General features: G+C 43.8%; 1 protein-coding gene across 1 annotated transcript in view; it reads right to left on the bottom strand.

Annotated features, from left to right (window-relative positions):
* Positions 1-1,399, bottom strand: part of efna2b (ephrin-A2b) — a 125,188-nt gene extending 123,789 nt beyond the window's left edge. The window contains exon 1 of the mRNA XM_020497517.2: positions 43-1,399. Within this exon, the coding sequence (XP_020353106.2) occupies positions 43-182 (140 nt within the window). The 5' untranslated portion in view covers positions 183-1,399. The remainder of the gene's footprint in view (positions 1-42) is intronic.
* Positions 1,400-17,555: the final 16,156 nt, after the last annotated feature.

The following is a 17,555-nucleotide window of genomic DNA, read 5'->3' as shown; positions in this document are numbered from 1 at the left end:
GTAAATTGGCATCGCTGAAAGTTGACTCCTACAACTCCTTACCTTGGGTTCGTGCTGTTCCAGTAGACTGCATATCTGTCTGATATAATCTTGCTATCGTCAGCCCATACCGCGACCCAAGATAAGAGGGCAACAACCATAAATGTCAACTCCATTTGAAAAGCTAAATAGTTATTGTCCATTATGAGCAGAGTCTATATAATTCGTCGCGTTGTTGTCTGTAACTTATACTGATACAAGTACAATCATGTGTTTCTGGTTGCTGTTTAAATGGACATGGTGCTCTTCAACTTGCACGAGGTTTGTTTCCAGTCCACATTCAAATTCCAGGTGCTCCCAGCTGCAGTTGTTCGTCTTCAGTTGAAGATGTACAATGTATACATTCCCATTCGTGAGAACACTAGTGAGAAGTCCAAGCAGATGCAGCGGTGTCTATGGGGTTAAATTAGATTATGTTCCACGAAGGTTCATCAATTCTGTTAATTCACAGTTTGACTCAGCTCGTTGCTCTCCTTTTGCACGGCAAGCTCTTCCAATAACTATTAAAATCCATTTTCTTCAATGACTGTAATTGATAAACGCCTTATTTGAACACATTGCGCGACACTCATCATATATTGTTGGATATTCATTGACGCCAAATATAGGCCTACTGTCGTTTGTCCTTTAAATCCATTCCTTTCTGGCATGGCATACTTTCTAAAACTTTAGTCGTCGTAAATATAACTCTCACCCATCCATTCTGCTACCGTCCTTCAATTTACGGGTCATCCAAATCAAGATGCTTTTTACTCCACATGTGCGCGCATAACGATGTCCATTCAACTCAACGTTTCAGGTCCGTTTTGTGAGATACAATGTTTCAGTCAAGCAACCACTTCTTGTTCCTCCAGAAGAAACTCAAAATATCACAATGTTGCAGCCGCGCGATAGAAATCCAAGCCCGTGAAAAACCATTGGCTCACAAGTTGTGTCCTGCTCTGCTCATCGGTCAGTCACAATCTGAGGCTGGAACAAAAGCAATTATCTAATGTCGTCCGTGGCTACTGTCCTCCGCTTCCTTCACTGGCAAAAGTTATCAATAGGATAAGTTGCTTTCTTGATGCGTGCTTATCGCGTCATCCTCGCAACGCCACTACCAAAGCATGAAGTGCAGACACTGAGACACCGCATCCGTTGCAAAGTTGCTGGTGCTATTCCTGCGTTGTTTGGGGTTGCTGTTGTGAAAAGGCCAAATTCTCTTGTCGCTCTTCCCTCGTTCCTACGTGTGGTGTACAGATCAGTGGAGCTGACATGATCGATTTTCCCCCTTTTTTTGAGTCACGGTGCTTCTCTCTCTCTCTTTCTCCTTCAGCACATGGTTCGCTCCCTCTGGCAAAGCCGCGCGCTCTCTCAATTCACTTCTCCCCCACACAGCGGGGCGGGGCTGGGAGACCGGCCAGCTAGGAGCCCCAAAACTTCTGGGGCCCTTACAATTTCAGAAAGCTTCAGAACAGTTTTCGATACTGTTATCCTGTTATACATACAGTAACTTATAACTATAGCCTACAAAAAAATATTAAATCATGTCCAACGTCTAATGTTTATTGTATGGTCCAACTATCTGTATACATTTGTTCATCCTTGCATAAGTGTCTCTTAGGCTAATGAAAGCTTTTTATAGGAGTTAGTCATCCACTTGTTATGGTAATGTTGATTAGTCATTAGCAAAATGTTAAGTTCATCATTCATGTGTGTGTGCGTGCACATACATATCACAGCTGTGCTCTGCAGTGGATTAGGGGTGTCTCACTTGTCACTGTTTGTGATTCCCATGATTCTCAAGCTTCTCTCTCCCCCCCTCCCCTCTCTGGGCCTCTGTTCCTCTCGTGGAATCAGTGAGCGTTGCTCCGATATGCCGAGGGCAAAAAGGAGAGCGAGCGTTCCGCCCAACGTGTGTGATTCAGCGTTGATAAATATTTCACCGACTGGGTAGGCGGCTGGTGGACAGGGTTATAACCAGGGAGAAAGAGAGGGTAGAGGGAAGAAAAATACAAATGAAACTTTAATTCCTGCTTTTAAAAATGTCACATAGATTAATGACGCACCGGTATTAAAGTTTCAGAGGTTCCCATGCATAAATGCATAGGCCGCTGGGTGCTCAACAACTTGTGGCAGAGGCTATGTGAAATAATTGTAGTTCGGGCAGGTCGTTTTGCCACAGAGAGCAAAGGGAAGTGTCAGGCTGTTACACAGCACCAAAAGCACATTAGCATGTTCACAGGAATCATGTGCCAAAGAAAGGACGATTCCCTGAGTAAACCACAGCGGATATATAATGGAGGCAGTGTATCCCCAGACTGGAAGCCAGCTTCTGGGTCCTGCTTTACTGTATGGTTGACTTTGGAGTGTGGAGCACTGATGACTAGGTTTTCTTCAGGAAACCTTTTCTAATTCATAGGTTGTTACTGTGTAGTTAAAATGTGATCATGCAATTTCTTGGTAATTACCTTGTAATCTCTGAACCGTAAAATAAAGTGCTTCCAAATACACTGGTGAAATGCACTCCGTTTTAAAGGGCACACAGAGACACTTGTCTCCTGTCCTTAAACAAGTGCATATGAATAAGACGAGCTGAGGAGAGGAAGCCACTATAGACTTTTGAGATACACCCATAGGTGTGGTGCACATCAGTGCACATCGAGGAGTTGTTTCCCTCGACCTCGATAGACTATGTGTTTAGAATGAATCAATAATGGAATGATGACTACAGCTGTACGGTTTTAAAGGGGGAGCATTTGTATTGTGACACACCGACAGAACAGGCAAGTATCCCACTCGCCACAGACAGATTACAACAGAAGCCGGGGGAAGGCAGGCGTCTGGGCTAGAAGTTATATTTCTCCACGGCCCTGCCCCCCCCCCCCCCCTGAAGGCTTTACGGCACTAATTACATCATTTCTGGGGTTACAGGAGAATCAAAGGCCTGCGGCTGGGTAAATTATTGTCGGAGACCTTCACCCTCCATTGGTCCGGGGCCTATTTGTGAAAACGGCGAGCCGCACAAGCTCAGAGTGGACAGATCAAGAACCACGGGTCCCATAATGCCACCTATCGGGAGAGGCAGGCAGCGCTAGACTAGCCTAGCAGAACCGGAAGGTTCTGAACCGGAAGGTTCTGTCAAGGGTTTCAAGCAAAGGCCAAATTGTGTGTTGTGTTACACATATCAACAAACATAGGTTGCTGACCACATTAGCGAATTTAGAGGAAGTGTCTCCCCAAATCTCCACTCCTCCTAACCAGTAGAGGTCTCTGTGGCCCACTTTGGGAAATCAGTCCCCGATGATTCTCTGCCTGTCTGAACAAATCACTGGGCCTTGCTGCTTTTGTCCATCTTAGCTCAGTGAGCATGTAAATTCATACAACTGAAAGTCTCATCGTGTGAATGTTTCGAGCACGGATGACACTACCGCACCATATCATCATGGCTGTGTTCACTCAAATATATTGTCCCGTTCCGTGTGCCTAAGTATCCATTTGACATATTAAGACAAAAGGAAAGAGAAAACGTAGAGCTTAACAGGCCTCCTTCACAAAAGCAGTCAGTTTGAAATGTATATTGCCCTAAAGAGAGATGTGAGTTAGGAGAAAGAGACAAGAGGCCACATCTGCTTTTTAAAAAATCTCTAAACGATCAGCAGCACACGCCAGCAACGGCTGAGTGTGTAAAACAATACTGGAGGGATACAAGTGAACATATATTTTGAATAAAGCCTGCAACAAAGTCATTGTTGAATTGGTCGGCATATGGTAGAGCACTTAGTTTCAACTGAGAGAGAGAGAGAGAATTATACTGATATACAATCTGTTTTGAGAACCGAAGCAAGTTGCAAAGGGCTACGTGAGGAACACGAGACTTGTCAAAGTTGGTGAGAGTTTGTTTGCAGGGCAGTATACCCAGCGGTATTGTTGGTCTCTACATTATTTCAGAGCAATTATCTGATGAAAGGCAAAACTGTGATATCATCAAGACACCTGGACTTTGTCTCACGGCTAGGCACCGGCTTTGACTCTGACATGTAAAGAGTCCAACAGCAGAGAGGCCTGCTTTGTTTTGTGATGCTGGGTCCTCCATAGTGCTATTGTAAAGCTCACTGTGTGTGTGTATCCAAAGAAACTGTGGGGCACCGATCCTGGTTCTAGTGAGTGTCAGTGACACAGACCATGCCTCCTGCGTCCGAACATTCCAACACAATGCAGGCTAAGCTCTCTCCCTGTTGCTATGTGTTAAGGTCGTGAAGTCAGGGGCAAAAGCCCCGATATAAATCTCACATGCATGTTGGCACCGCAACATTGGAAAAACATTCCACTGGAGCCAGACTGAGCTTACGCTATGAGCGATAACGACCTCTTTAAATCAATGATATGTTCTAACTTTCATCCCCCTTAACCTATTTTCTATGCGCAGAACTGCGTGTGAAACGTTCAATTGTATTATTAAGTCGCTGAAACGGCTGAAAATTCCATTCGAGAAAAATGACGCTGACAACGAAGACCGTGACTTAAAGAGGATAATATCATATTGCACAGGCCAAAGCCCTTCCATTTTTTTTTATATAGGCCTAATGTGCCCTAGCAAGCACGCACAAGTGTCACTCTGTCTGAGACAGAGAGGCCGGCCCAATGGATTAGCTCCAAATCACAGTTGAGTCAATAATTACAGTGCTTTTACTCATCAACATGCTCGACTGTGAGCTAGAGAACAGTCTCACAGTGTACTTATGTATTTTATTTCTTACACAGGTCACATACGACAAGTCGTACTAATCAATTCCATCTGTTGAACGTTCATTTAATGTTCACTTCACCTAATTAAAGCATTTACGGCAGTTTAAACATGGAATACTGGGCTTGTAATTAGTTCATCAATTCATAAAGCATCTTCAGTTCTCACAGTGTTGGCTTTCACTGATGTCTACAGCTTGCAGATGGTGAAGAATTACTCTATTATACTGTGCGGTTAGTTTACCTGCTGGTCCCCCTCGTCTGTTCCCCAATGTCTTTCTGATGTTGTTCGCCCCCTGCTGAGCATCATGGATATTACACTCAGATGCTCTGTTTGCAGATTATACTGTGGAATTTTCTGAAATGTTCTCAGAAATGGTAAGATCTGAAAACAGTTTTAGAAATAAAATCATAGGTGTTATGGAGGCATAATCAAACTACCACAAAGGCTCTGCATGCTGATTAGACTGTAAAGAATTTATGAAAAGCTCTCAGAAATTTTGAGATTCGACTGCTTTAATATATTTTCTTAAAACAGGGAACCACTATTTTTCTCTTTTGATTTATTCCAGATTGTATCTGACATAAGGGATGTACCATTTTCATTTGACAGTATATTTTTTTCAATCCATACTTTCATAGAAAATCATGTAAAATAAACAACTCAGCATATATCCAAACATAATTTAGGCACATTTCAAATGGGTTGATTAAGAATGATTTGTTCCTCCTCTGCGTATCTCAAAACATAAAGAAACCATATAAACATAAGTGAGACTACGTGACGTCACTAAATACATCCGTATTTCAAAACAAAATCAGCAAAAAAATACATACAGTAATAGTCAAAAGTTTGGACACACAAACTCAGTCAAGGGTTTTGATTTGATTTGATTTATGAAATTTGTACTATTTTCTACATTGTTGAATAATAGTGAAGACATCAAACCTGTGAAATAACACATATGGAATCATGTAGTAACCAAAAAACTGTTCAAGAAAGCAACATATATTTTCTATTTGAGATTCTTCAAAGTAGCCACACTTTGCCTTGATGACAGCTTTGCACACTCTTGGTATTCTCTCAACCAGCTTCATGAGGTAGTCACCTGGAATGCATTTAAATTAACAGGTGTGCCTTGTTAAAAGTGAATTTGTGTAATTTATTTCCTTCTTAATGCGTTTGAGCCAATCCATTGTGTTGTGACAAGGTAGGGGTGGTATACAGAAGATAACCCTATTTGGTAAAAGACCAAGTCCATATTATGGAAAGAACAGCTCAAATAAGCAAAGAGAAACAACAATCCATCATTACTTTAAGACATGAAGGTCAGTCAATCCGGAAAAATTCAATAACTTTGAATATTTCTTCAAGTGCAGTCACAAAAACCATCAAGCACTATGATGAAACTGGCTCTCATGAGGACCGCCGAAAGGAAGACCCAGAGTTACCTCTGCTGCAGAGGATAAGTTCATTAGAGTTAACTGCACCTCAGATTGCAGCCCAAATAAATACTTCACAGAGTTCAAGTAACAGACAGATCTCAACATCAACTGTTCAGAGGAGAATGCATGAATCAGACCTTCATGGTTTAATTGCGGCAAAGAAACCACTACTAAAGGACACCAATAAGAAGAAGAGACTTGGGCCAAGAAACATGAGCAATGAACAGTAAACCGGTAGAAATCTGTCCTTTGGTCTGATGAGTCCAAATTTGAGATTTTTGGTTACAACCGCCATGTCTTTGTGAGACGCAGAGTAGGTGAAAGGATGATCTCTGCATGTGTGGTTCCCACCATGAAGCATGGAGGAGGAGGTGTGGGGGTGCTTTGCTGGTGACACTGTCAGTGATTTAGTTACAATTCAAGGCACACTTAACCAGAATGGCTACCACAGCATTCTGCAGCGATACGGCATCCCATCTGGTTTTCGCTTAGTGGGATTATCATTTGTTTGTCAACAGGACAATGACCCAACACACCTTCAGGCTGTGTAATTATTTTACCAAGAAGGAGAGTAATGGAGTGGTGCATCAGATGACCTGGACTCCACAATCACCCAACCTCAACCCAATTGAGATGGTTTGGGATGAATTGGACCACAAAGTGAAGGAAAAGCAGCCAACCAGTGCTTAGCATATGTGGCAACTCCTTCAAGACTGTTGGGAAAAGCATTCCACATGAAGCTGGTTGAGATAATGCCAAGAGTGTGCAAAGCTGTCATCAAGACAAATGATGGCTACTTTGAAGAATATAAAATATATTTAGATTGTTTAACACTTTTTTGGTTACTACATGACTCCATACGTGTTATTTCATAGTTTTGATGTCTTCACTATTATTATACAATGTAGAAAATAGTTCAAATAAAGAAAAACCCTTGAATGAGTAGGTGTGTCCAATCTTTTGACTGGTACTTTTCGGTTGGATGCCGAGCAGTTGCCATACCAGGCGGTGATGCAAATGTTCACGATGTTCTGGTTCAACTGGAGAACTTTGTGAGGATCTAGGGACCCATGCCAAATCTTTTCAGTCTCCTGAGGGGGGGAAAAGGTGTTGTCGTGTCCTTTTCACAACTGTCTTGGTGTGTTTGGACCATGATAGTTTGTTGGTGATGTGGACACCAAGGATCTTGAAACTCTCATCCCGCTCCACTACAGTCCTGTCAATGTTAATGGGGGCCTTTTCCGCCGTCCTTTTCCTATAGTCCACAATCAGCTCCTTTGTCTTGCTCACATTAAGAGAGGGGTTGTTGTCCCGGCACAACACTGGCAGGTCTCTGACCTCCTCCATATAGGCTGTCTCATCGTTGATAAGGCTGTTGTTTCGTCAGCAAACTTAATGATGGTGTTGGAGTCGTGTTTGGCCACCCAGTCGTGGGTGAACAGGGAGTACAGGAGGGGACTAAGCATGCACCGTGAGGGGCCCCAGTACCTCAGCATGGCAGATGTGTTGTTCCCTACCCTTACCACCTGGGGGCGGCCCATCAGGAAGTCCAGGATCCAGTTGCAGAGGGAGGTGTTTAGTCCCAGGGTCCTTAGTTTAGTGATGAGCATTCTGGGCACTATGGTGTTGAACGTTGAGCTGTAGTCAATGAACAGCATTCTCACATAGGTGTTCCTTTTGCCCAGGTGGGAAAGGGCAGTGTGGAGTGCGATTGAGATTGCGTCATCTGTGGAGCTGTCGGTGCGGTATGCGAATTGGAGTGGGTCTAGGGGTTTCCGGGATAATGGTGTTGATGTGAGTCATGACCAGCCTTTTAATGCACTTCATGGCTACCGACGTGAGTGCTACGGGGCGGTAGTCATTTAGGCAGGTTACCTTTTCTTTCTTGAGCACAGGGACCATGGTGGTCTGCTTGAAATATGTAGGTATTACAGACTCGGTCAGGGAGAGGTTGAAAATGTCAGTGAAGACACTTGCCAGTTTGTCTTTGCATGCTCGCAGTACACGTCCTGGTAATCAATCTGGCCCCGTGGCATTGTGAATGCTGACCTGTTTAAAGGTCTTGCTCACATTGGCTAAGGAGAGCGTGATCACACAGTTGTCCGGAACAGCTTGTGCTCTCATGCATGCTTTAGTGCTACTTGCCTTGAAGCATTTAGCTCGTCTGGTAGGTTCGGGTCACTGGGCAGCTTGCGGCTGGGTTTCCCTTTGTAGTCCATAATAGTTTGCAAGCCCTGCCACATCAGACGAGCATCAGAGCCGGAGTAGTAGGATTCAATCTTAGTCCTGTAGTGACGCTTTGCCTGTTTGATGGTTCACCTGAGAGCATAATCAGGATTTCTTATAAGCGTCCGTATTAGTGTCCCGTATATTATTGAATATACATCATTTGTGTGTGTGTGTGTGTACTGTTACAGGTTTTTGTTTTTCCATTTATGTTTTGAGGTTGGACTTTAGTAAGTATAGCTTGTTAGCACGTAGGGTGCACCAACTGGTGTCACCTCAATAGTCAGTATGTGTTAAACCTGTGCTGGTTGCCATCTTTGTTAGTGGGAAGGTGTTTCACCTCTGCTGGCCCAGGTGCTATTTAAGAGTAGCTGTCCCAGTGTCCCAGTTGTCTTGAGAGATGTGGAGGCTCAACACCTTTAGTTGGCGCGCCCTATTGATTTCTAGAAAAACATTCCTTTGTCTGATTTCATTTTGCTCTACCTTTTCGGTTGACATTCTTGTCTTTAAGTTTGGTGTGGGTTTTTCTTTTGTTTGCCTCTTCTTGGGAAAATGTAGTGGGTGCTCATGTTGGGCGTCATTTTAGGTTCCAGCTGTTGTTGCTAGTCAACTTTCAGTAAACACCCCCATGAGTGTCTTTCAGAACCCCTCCTAAACCCCGCCTGTTTTGTTTTGTTTCTTCTGTTTGAGTGACATTATTTGGTTTTCTTGCTGGCTGGGGAACATAACAGTACAAAAAACGAAGCTGTATCCATACAGCCATAGAAAAGCATACCAATCAGACACAGCTTGGGGCCAGCAGTAGGGCCAGGGAAGGGTTAACTCTGCCCATTCCAGCCCAGTTGAGTTCCAGGGAGTGGGTCGTGTGTCTGTGTGCATCATGGACAGGCCAATGTAATTACGGCCTCATTCCAGGGGCTCTCCTCCCATATTGCATTATCCCCCTCATAGGAGTGGGGGCTCCATCCAATGCCAATATAGTGACATAATTAGATTAGGTCTCTCTGAATCACATGCCTGAGCAGTGTGCTCGCCCGGTCCCTATAGCAGACGGACAATAGCTAGCTAGAGGTTTCACTTCACGGAGGAATGAGTGGTGTCTACAGTCAACCCAATCACACGTTGACGCTCTTCTTTGTTTGTTTTGTTTATCGCATTTCGTCTGCTTTGTTTCTCTTCCTATTTAAGAATGTTGTGGTGGGGAAAGACCCAAAACACGTTTTTTGTTGTTGTAGTGTTTTCTGTGATGTTTCAAGGTTTGTCAGATGATGAAAGTCGTCTGCGGTGCTTTTCGGGGTTGTTTCCTGTTATCCAGTTGTGCCGCCCACCCTTTTTTGCTCTAGCTCTGCTGCAAAACAACCAGGGAAATTAGAAAGTTGAGGCGCGGTAAAAGAAGGGGTTCATTTGGAGTTGAATGGAAAATTGGCCTGCCAATTATGTTTTTTTTCCGAATTGACATTGACTGCCCTAAATAATGATGGCTGGTGGAAGTTGATTCCCTTTCCACCCTCATCCTCCTCCTCTCTGGTCTTGATTATCCTGGGACTGAAGTCGAAGCCAAGGAGGCCTGCAAAGCAGACTCTGCCGAACTGCAAACTTTTTCCCTCTGTGTGATTGGAACGGTTTGTTTGTAAAAAAAAAAACGCCCTGTCCGCAGCAGTGGCCAGGATACCGAGAGGACACCCACGAGGGACGTTTGCACAATTCGTAGGGTCTGGTCTGCTGGAGAGTTTGATTGGGTGACCGTACGGTTCATTTGCCAGAATTGAACAGGCAAACAAACAAACAAAAAAACTAACAAAACAAACAAACGCTGCACTCCGTAGCAGGCAAGAAAAAAAACAACAGAGAGCCCAAATGGAAGGCAGTAGGCTCTCTCGTTTCCAGCACAGGGAATTATAGGAGCAAGCAACACAAGCTGATGGATGAAATGGAGGGAGAAAGCTCTTATGGGCGGGAAAGCAGGGCCATTAATGTAAAACCAATGGTTTTCCATCCCTGTAACATGAGCCGGGAACAAGATGCAATGTTTCCAATGCCTCCTAAGAGAAAACAATAATGGTGTTAAACACATTGGTACAGTAATAGATTAAGTAGATGGAGCAGTGCTGTTCTCCTCCTCAAAAAAAAAAACTGAGATCTACAAAGCGATGGTATGACACAGTAGACTCCCAAGTAAAATATGTGTTTCCGCGAGATTACCAAAGGCTGGAGCGTCGGCAGCGCTCACTTCACAAGCTCAGGCATGCATTTGTAGTCTACTTGTGTGCTGCTATAGCCGTTTGCTTTAGCTTCTGGAGTTCGCTAAATATTTTCAAAAATAAACTGATAAAACACACAGGTGCTTAATCAAGGTGACTTATCAAGATGAGGACCAAGAGCAAGAGGGAGTTATGTGATGTCCGCAACTAAAGAATCATTGTGGAATCGGAAAAGACACGTATCCCGAAAGCATGATGCTGTACTTACTATGTGCACATGCTAAAAGAAAGGAACAAGGTAGGTAGACAAGTAAGAGTATCATTGTAGCAAAGTATTTATAAACAAAAATCTCTTACACTTTAATTTTTTATTTTGTTGAATTTTTACCCCCTTTTCTCCCCAATTTCGTGGTATCCCCTACAACCCCCGTATGGGCTCAGGAGAGACAAAGGTTGAAAGTCATGCGTCCTCCGATACACAACCCAACCAAGCCGCACTGCTTCATAACACAGCGCGCATCCAGCCCGGAAACCAGCCGCACCAATGTGTCAGAGGAAACACTGTGCACCTGGCAACCTTGGTTAGCGCGCACTGCGCCCGTGCGACAAGGATATCCCTTCCAGGCCAAACCCTCCCTAACCCGGATGACACTAGGCCAATTGTGCGTCGCCCCACGGACCTCTTCCACGTCCACTTAAGACAGAGCCTGGGCGCGAACCCAGAGTCTCTGGTGACACAGCTGGCGCTGCAGTACAGCGCCCTTAACCACTGCGCCACCCGGGATAAATCTCTTAAACTTTTGATTTATTTTTGTTTTATTATCTATACAATAGGCCATACTCGATTTTGGCCCAATAGACCTAGCATATTCCCACGTTCAAGGAGTTTTCCATTTTGATTTGGTCATTTTGCCTAAAAACCTTTAGGCCTACCTATGTGCATCTCTGCCCAGCCTGGCAAGAGTGGCCAGAAGGTGTTTGTGTGGAGAGGATATTCTCACCTGCTGGCCTGCTCTCCAGGCACCATCACATGAGCCTGAAGCCAGACTATCCAGACTCGTATTTCTAAAAATGTCTTCTAAAAATGAATTCAAAAGGTACAAATAAGTTATTTTCCGTTGAATTTGTATTTCATTCTAGAAATAAGTCACAGCCTATATGCACAAATGATTTAATACATCTAAATGTTTAAATGCTGAGCTCTTTATTTCCCTACCTGCCTATTGGGTCGCACTCGCAAATGTTTCACAATGTATTTCTTTGTAGGCTATAGCCTTGAAATAATTGAAATAATTTAGCCTAAAGAATTCATTTGAGTTCCTTCTTAGGCTTCCTGTCTGGCTCCTGACCTATTTACAGTGTTTATATGCTGTTTAATAGGAAATTACGTGTGCTTCTTACCTTCTTATGTTTATTCAAATCATTTTCGTTCAAATCCATATGGTTTGGTTTCAATACGTCAAAACCAAATGGTAGGTCCAGGTAGTCACAAAAATAGATGGGTGTTGGTTGTGATTTTAATGAATGAAGCGAATTTGGGAGGCAGTTCTTTTCCCTGTGAGCACATAGCAGACCGGACATGGAGCCAGAGCAGTGTGCAGTGAGCGGGATGAGCAGGATTTCCAACTTCTCAACTCTGCTCACAGACCTCGACCTGGCCAAGGCTTTCGACTCTGTCAATCACCGCATTCTTATCGGCAGACTCAATAGCCTTGTTTTCGCAAATGACTGCCTCGCCTGGTTCACCAACTACTTCTCAGATAGAGTTCAGTGTGAGACACCACCCTCTCCTTGGACCAGCTGATCGACATTTCCATTTGTTTGGACAACTTGCTGGCGACCCACGGACGTCCAGATCGGGTTCTGTCAGTTTCATCCCCCAGCTCCTCCACCCCAACGCCCATGGAGCTAGGAGGTGCTGCAGCGAGGGCAACCGGAGGAGGGGGCCTTTCCTGTACCAGCTGTGGTCGCTGAGGGCACACTGCAGACCGGTGCTGGGGGGGTCCTCCAGGGAGTCGAGACGCCAGGCCAGCTTGACAAACCCTTCCCAGTTTACGCCTTAGATAGCCGACCATTAGGGTCAGGGCTAGTCAGGGAGGCCACGGCTCCACTGGGCATGGTTACGCAGGAGGGTCATGAGGAGAGAATTAGTTTCTTCCTCATTGATTCTCCTGCATTTCCGGTGGTGCTGGAGATCCCCTGGTTGGCCCGTCACAACCCCAGGATTTCGTGGCAACAGAGGGCTCTAAAGGGGTGGTCAGAGGAGTGCTTAGGCAGGTGTGTAGGAGTTTCCATCTGTGCTACGACGGTGGAGAGTCCAGACCAAGTCTCCACTGTGCGCATTCCCTCAGAATATGCCGATTTGGCTATCGCCTTCTATAAAAAGAGAGCGACCCAATTACCACGTTATTGACGAGGGCATTGTGCGATACATCTCCTGGTAGGCGCTGCGCTTCCCAGGAGTCACGTATATCCCCCGTCAAAGGAGGAGACGGTGGCTATGGAGACATACATATCTGAATCTCTGGGGCAGGGGTACATTCGGCCCTCCATATCACCTGCCTCCTCAAGTTTATTTTTTGTGAGAAAAAAAAGGAGGGAGGGCTGAGTCCGTGCATTGACTATAGAGGTCTAAACTATGGCCTATTTATTGCATTATCTCCCTAACCTTACTACATTTGCACACACTGTACATAGATTTTTCTATTGTGTTGTTGACTGTATGTTTGTTTATCCCATGTGTAACTCTGTGTTGTTGTTTTTGTCGCACTGCTTTGCTTTATCTTGGCCAGGTCGCAGTTGTAAATGAGAACTTGTTCTCAACTGGCCTAAATGGTTAAATAAAGGTGAAATGTAAAAACCTCAGGCTGCCGCTACTTGTTTCACCTTGGCACTCAGAGCATTTCATATGTGATTTAGTGGTATGTCCATGGATATCAGGCCACTTTACTGTATAATGGGTTTAGAGCAGAGTGCTTCGTATGATTGTTTGTGACACATAACTCACAGTTATTCTCTTTTTTAATGGTAGGAAACCTGTTTTCATTAGATCACTATCACGAAAGAGAGGGGGGCTTAGGGAGTGAGAGAGAAGGAGAGAGAGAGTGGGAGTGCTTTCACCATCCCTGAGAACACAATGGTGAGAATTATACATCTTTAACTCCATTTCACTGGATAATAAACAAATCAAAATATGAGGCATGACCATGAGATCACCTTGCAGGGTATAACAGTAAGATAAAGGTGAGGGGAACACTCACGTTACACGCTCACACAAATGCAAAAAGGCAGAGTGCAACCTGTAGCACCTTTGATTGAGCAGTTGTCTGTTCTTCTCTGTCACTATGCACCCCCCCCCCCCTCCCCCTTTAACAACCTAACCGACTGTTTTGTGATTGCTTGGGAAGTTCAGTACTTGGCCCATTTTGGCCTCTTATTTGCTCCATTTTCCAGTGTTTCAGGCGGAGCCGGTGCCAAATAGCAGTTATCAGCCTGGATATCTACCCTCCTGAAACCATCTAGGCACCAATATGATCCAGAGATTTACCAGAACGTGGGATCGTTTCATCAACATGAAGGAGGCGGCAGCAACAGAAAGAGATAGAGAGGGAGAGAAAGAAAAGAATATGAATGACATAAATTATTTGGGGAAGATGGAGAGCAGAGGATGGAGAAAAGAGCACAGGGAAAGAGAGAATAAGGTACATGGTTTATTGATGGTGGCACCAGTGCATATCTGGGCTCCAGGTGTGTCTGCGTTTCCTCTTTATGGACGCTTTGCTTCCCGAAGTGTTTCCATTCGGTCGCTGCTAACACTTCAGTTCATCGGGAGTTTCATGGGCTTCCCACTGTGTATTCCTCAGATCCCCCTTTCACTGGCTGTAATCAATATTTTTACACTTGGATGTTGTAAACTTTATCTTGAGTGCTTTTTGGCAACGATATTGCGACAGGTCAACTTTCAAGGCTTGAATTACCTCGAAATATAGAACACAAACCCTCTTCGTAGCATTTACCATCATGAGAACTGGTCTTTTATGGGCAGAATTCATCCTCTTCTTTCAGTGATAGGTTAAGCCAAAAACACTAGCGCTGTAAAAGGAGCATATGGAATGAATGATACTAAATTCAAGGTCTGGAACAGTTTGTAGTGCTGCCTGTAGTTTTAGGAGATGGCCATGTTCAGTCTTACCTCAGATGTTGCCTTTTATTGTTTTATCAACTTTAAATGACTGGTATCAAAACCTGGTCGTCAGCATCTGCAACTTCAAATTCAACAGTATATAACCTGACTGAAAAGGTTACTTACCAGGAATGTATTGGAGTGTAAACAGATGTAAACACCATTTACAGAATTATTTTTTATATTTTGTGAGTAACATTTGAGCACCAATTAAGCTCAATTAGCATTGTTTGCGTTAGCGTTTACTTTGCTGGCGCTTTTAACCACTCAACACTGTTGATGTACTAGCATCATGCTAGGCTAACAAGTCTATGACACTACTGTTGTTAAACAGGCATGCTAATGAAATAGCCTGGTTAGCAATTAGCTTATGGTAAAGATTCATTACGTTAATTAGGAGGGCGGCTGTTATAAAAAGCTAACAATGCACATCTAAAATGTACCGCAAAGCTCTAAGTTTTTACTTAATTAACCTCAATCTTCCTCCTGGGGACATGATGTTTTGATGAAGCATGAGTAGCTAAGCAAGCACATAAGATATAATTAGGTGAAAATGAACGAGTGGCTATTAGGTTCCTCTCATTTAATCTGCACTCTAGTTATTTATGTAAATCAGAGGATAGAACAGGCACTGTAGCAATAATGATGAGATAAAAGTGTAGCATTATCATTAATGGATGACAGGGAACTCATGGTTAGTGTGTCTGTGCGTGTGCATGTGCATGTGTGTGTATGCACGCATGCGTATGCATGTGTGCGAGAGAGTGCTGCGTGAGGAAGAGTGCCGCGTGTGAAAATACTTGTGCACTTGTGTCATATTCACACACTATCCACGCATACCGTTAATACTTTCCTCTACAACTAAGCACTTCCATTTCAAATGGTTTTCATTTCACATGAGCTCCTCCCTCTTCTAACCCTCTTTCATATTGGATTGTTCTCCTAATTGCCCATTGGCAGAGTATCCCGGTAAAGAAATTATCTTCTGCCTTTTGGTCTCAGTGCTGCCACATTCAACTTAAAGCTGGACTAGTCAGGAAAGCATTAAGGTCTGCCGAGTCAGACGGAGCAAATAGGAGGCAGAGAAAGACGATATGTCCCAAATGGCACCCTATTCCCAACATAGTGCACTACTTTTGACCAGGGCCCATAGGGCTCTGGTCAAAAGTATAGTGCACTATCTAGGGAATCGGGTGCTATTTAGGACACACAGAGCAGCAGAGATCTGCCTCAGATACCTCTCTATTATTAACCCCTTCCTCAGAGCTTCGTCTCAAATGGCTCCATTCCTTTCCTCATTAACTCCACGTCAACTACAACTTCCTCATCTACATGTATTCTTTGTACTCTATTCATGTCTGAATATTGTCTGTGTGTATCTGACAGCCTGCTGCAAAGCAAATGGCCCCGCTGAGATAAAGATTCTCTACTAACTGTCTCTCATGCAGTGATTATGAAAAGGAGATGATGAGGAAAGGAAGCTATTTGAGACTATTCGGATGCAGTTCTGAAACTAGAATGACTTTCTAGTTGAAAGCTATATCTAGTCTCTGTGCCTATAACTGGTAACAACAGAAAGAATAAGAGCAAGAAAGCCTTTGACTAACATTGTGAAATGGTTCAGGTTCCCAATTCTCTGGCCTGCTGGCTCAGGGGCTGCTTCTGAACATTGTTTAAAGCTGTGTTCTGCATTGATGTCATTACATTCCGCGGTCGAGGTTCAAGGGCTAACGGCAGTGGGGGGAAAAACTGTGCAATTGACAGCAACTCTAATTGTGGGGTCTCTATTCCGATTCAAAGTGCTACCTGGGTTTTGTCCCCATGCTGAGTGTACTGGTTTTTAATGTCAAGTTTCTTTGTGCTCAGCATCTCTCTTCCCCTGTCGCGTAATGACAGCCATCATAAACACAAACACACACCCAGCTCCAAAACAAAATGAATAAAATGTGCTCATTGGAGAAAAAAATCCCATTTACAAAGCACAGGGATTCTGCCTGGTTTTTGATCATCAATGTCAGAGCAAAGAGAAAACAAGGGGTAGAGAAAGGGAGGGTGCAGAAAAAAGCTCTCTGTGAGTTCTGATACATATTTCATGCATTCACAAAGATAGATTTTATGTTGTGGAAGATAGACAAACTAATGGACTGACTACTTTGGAGCTTTAATGGGTAGGTAGCATAAAGGTAACCACATGTAACATATGGATTTGCATTAGTACACACATCAAAAGTCCCAATGCAAAGTTACACCTCACTTTTCTATTTTTGGAGTTATTACATAAAACCCATCAGAATTCTGTCGGATATTATTTTGGGGGGGCATGTGATGTAATATGGAGGACATGGCAAGCCAGCCTATTCCCTATAATGTAAACTCCAACAAAAACAACTTAAAATTAAACCAAATTGTTTTGATTTGCACTCATGACTACTGGTTTCAATTTCATTTGACAACTTACAAGAAAATACTTTATACATTTATTGTATAAAAAAAATCTGCCAACAATCCTGCTAACGTTAGCCCTACTAGCCTGCTAAGGTTAGCCCTACTAGTCTGCTAACGTTAGCCCTACTAGCCTGCTAACGTTAGCCCTACTAGCCTGCTAACGTTAGCCCTGCTTGCCTGCTATCATTAGCCCCACTTGCCTGCTAACGTTAGCCCCACTAGCCTGCTAACGTTAGCCCCACTAGCCTGCTAACGTTAGCCCCACTAGCCTGCTAACGTTAGCCCTACTT

This window comes from Oncorhynchus kisutch, linkage group LG13 (genome assembly GCF_002021735.2).
Source record: "Oncorhynchus kisutch isolate 150728-3 linkage group LG13, Okis_V2, whole genome shotgun sequence".
NCBI lineage: Eukaryota > Metazoa > Chordata > Actinopteri > Salmoniformes > Salmonidae > Oncorhynchus > Oncorhynchus kisutch.
Note: the sequence above shows the minus strand (reverse complement) of the source record. Positions and strands in the feature narration are given on the sequence as shown.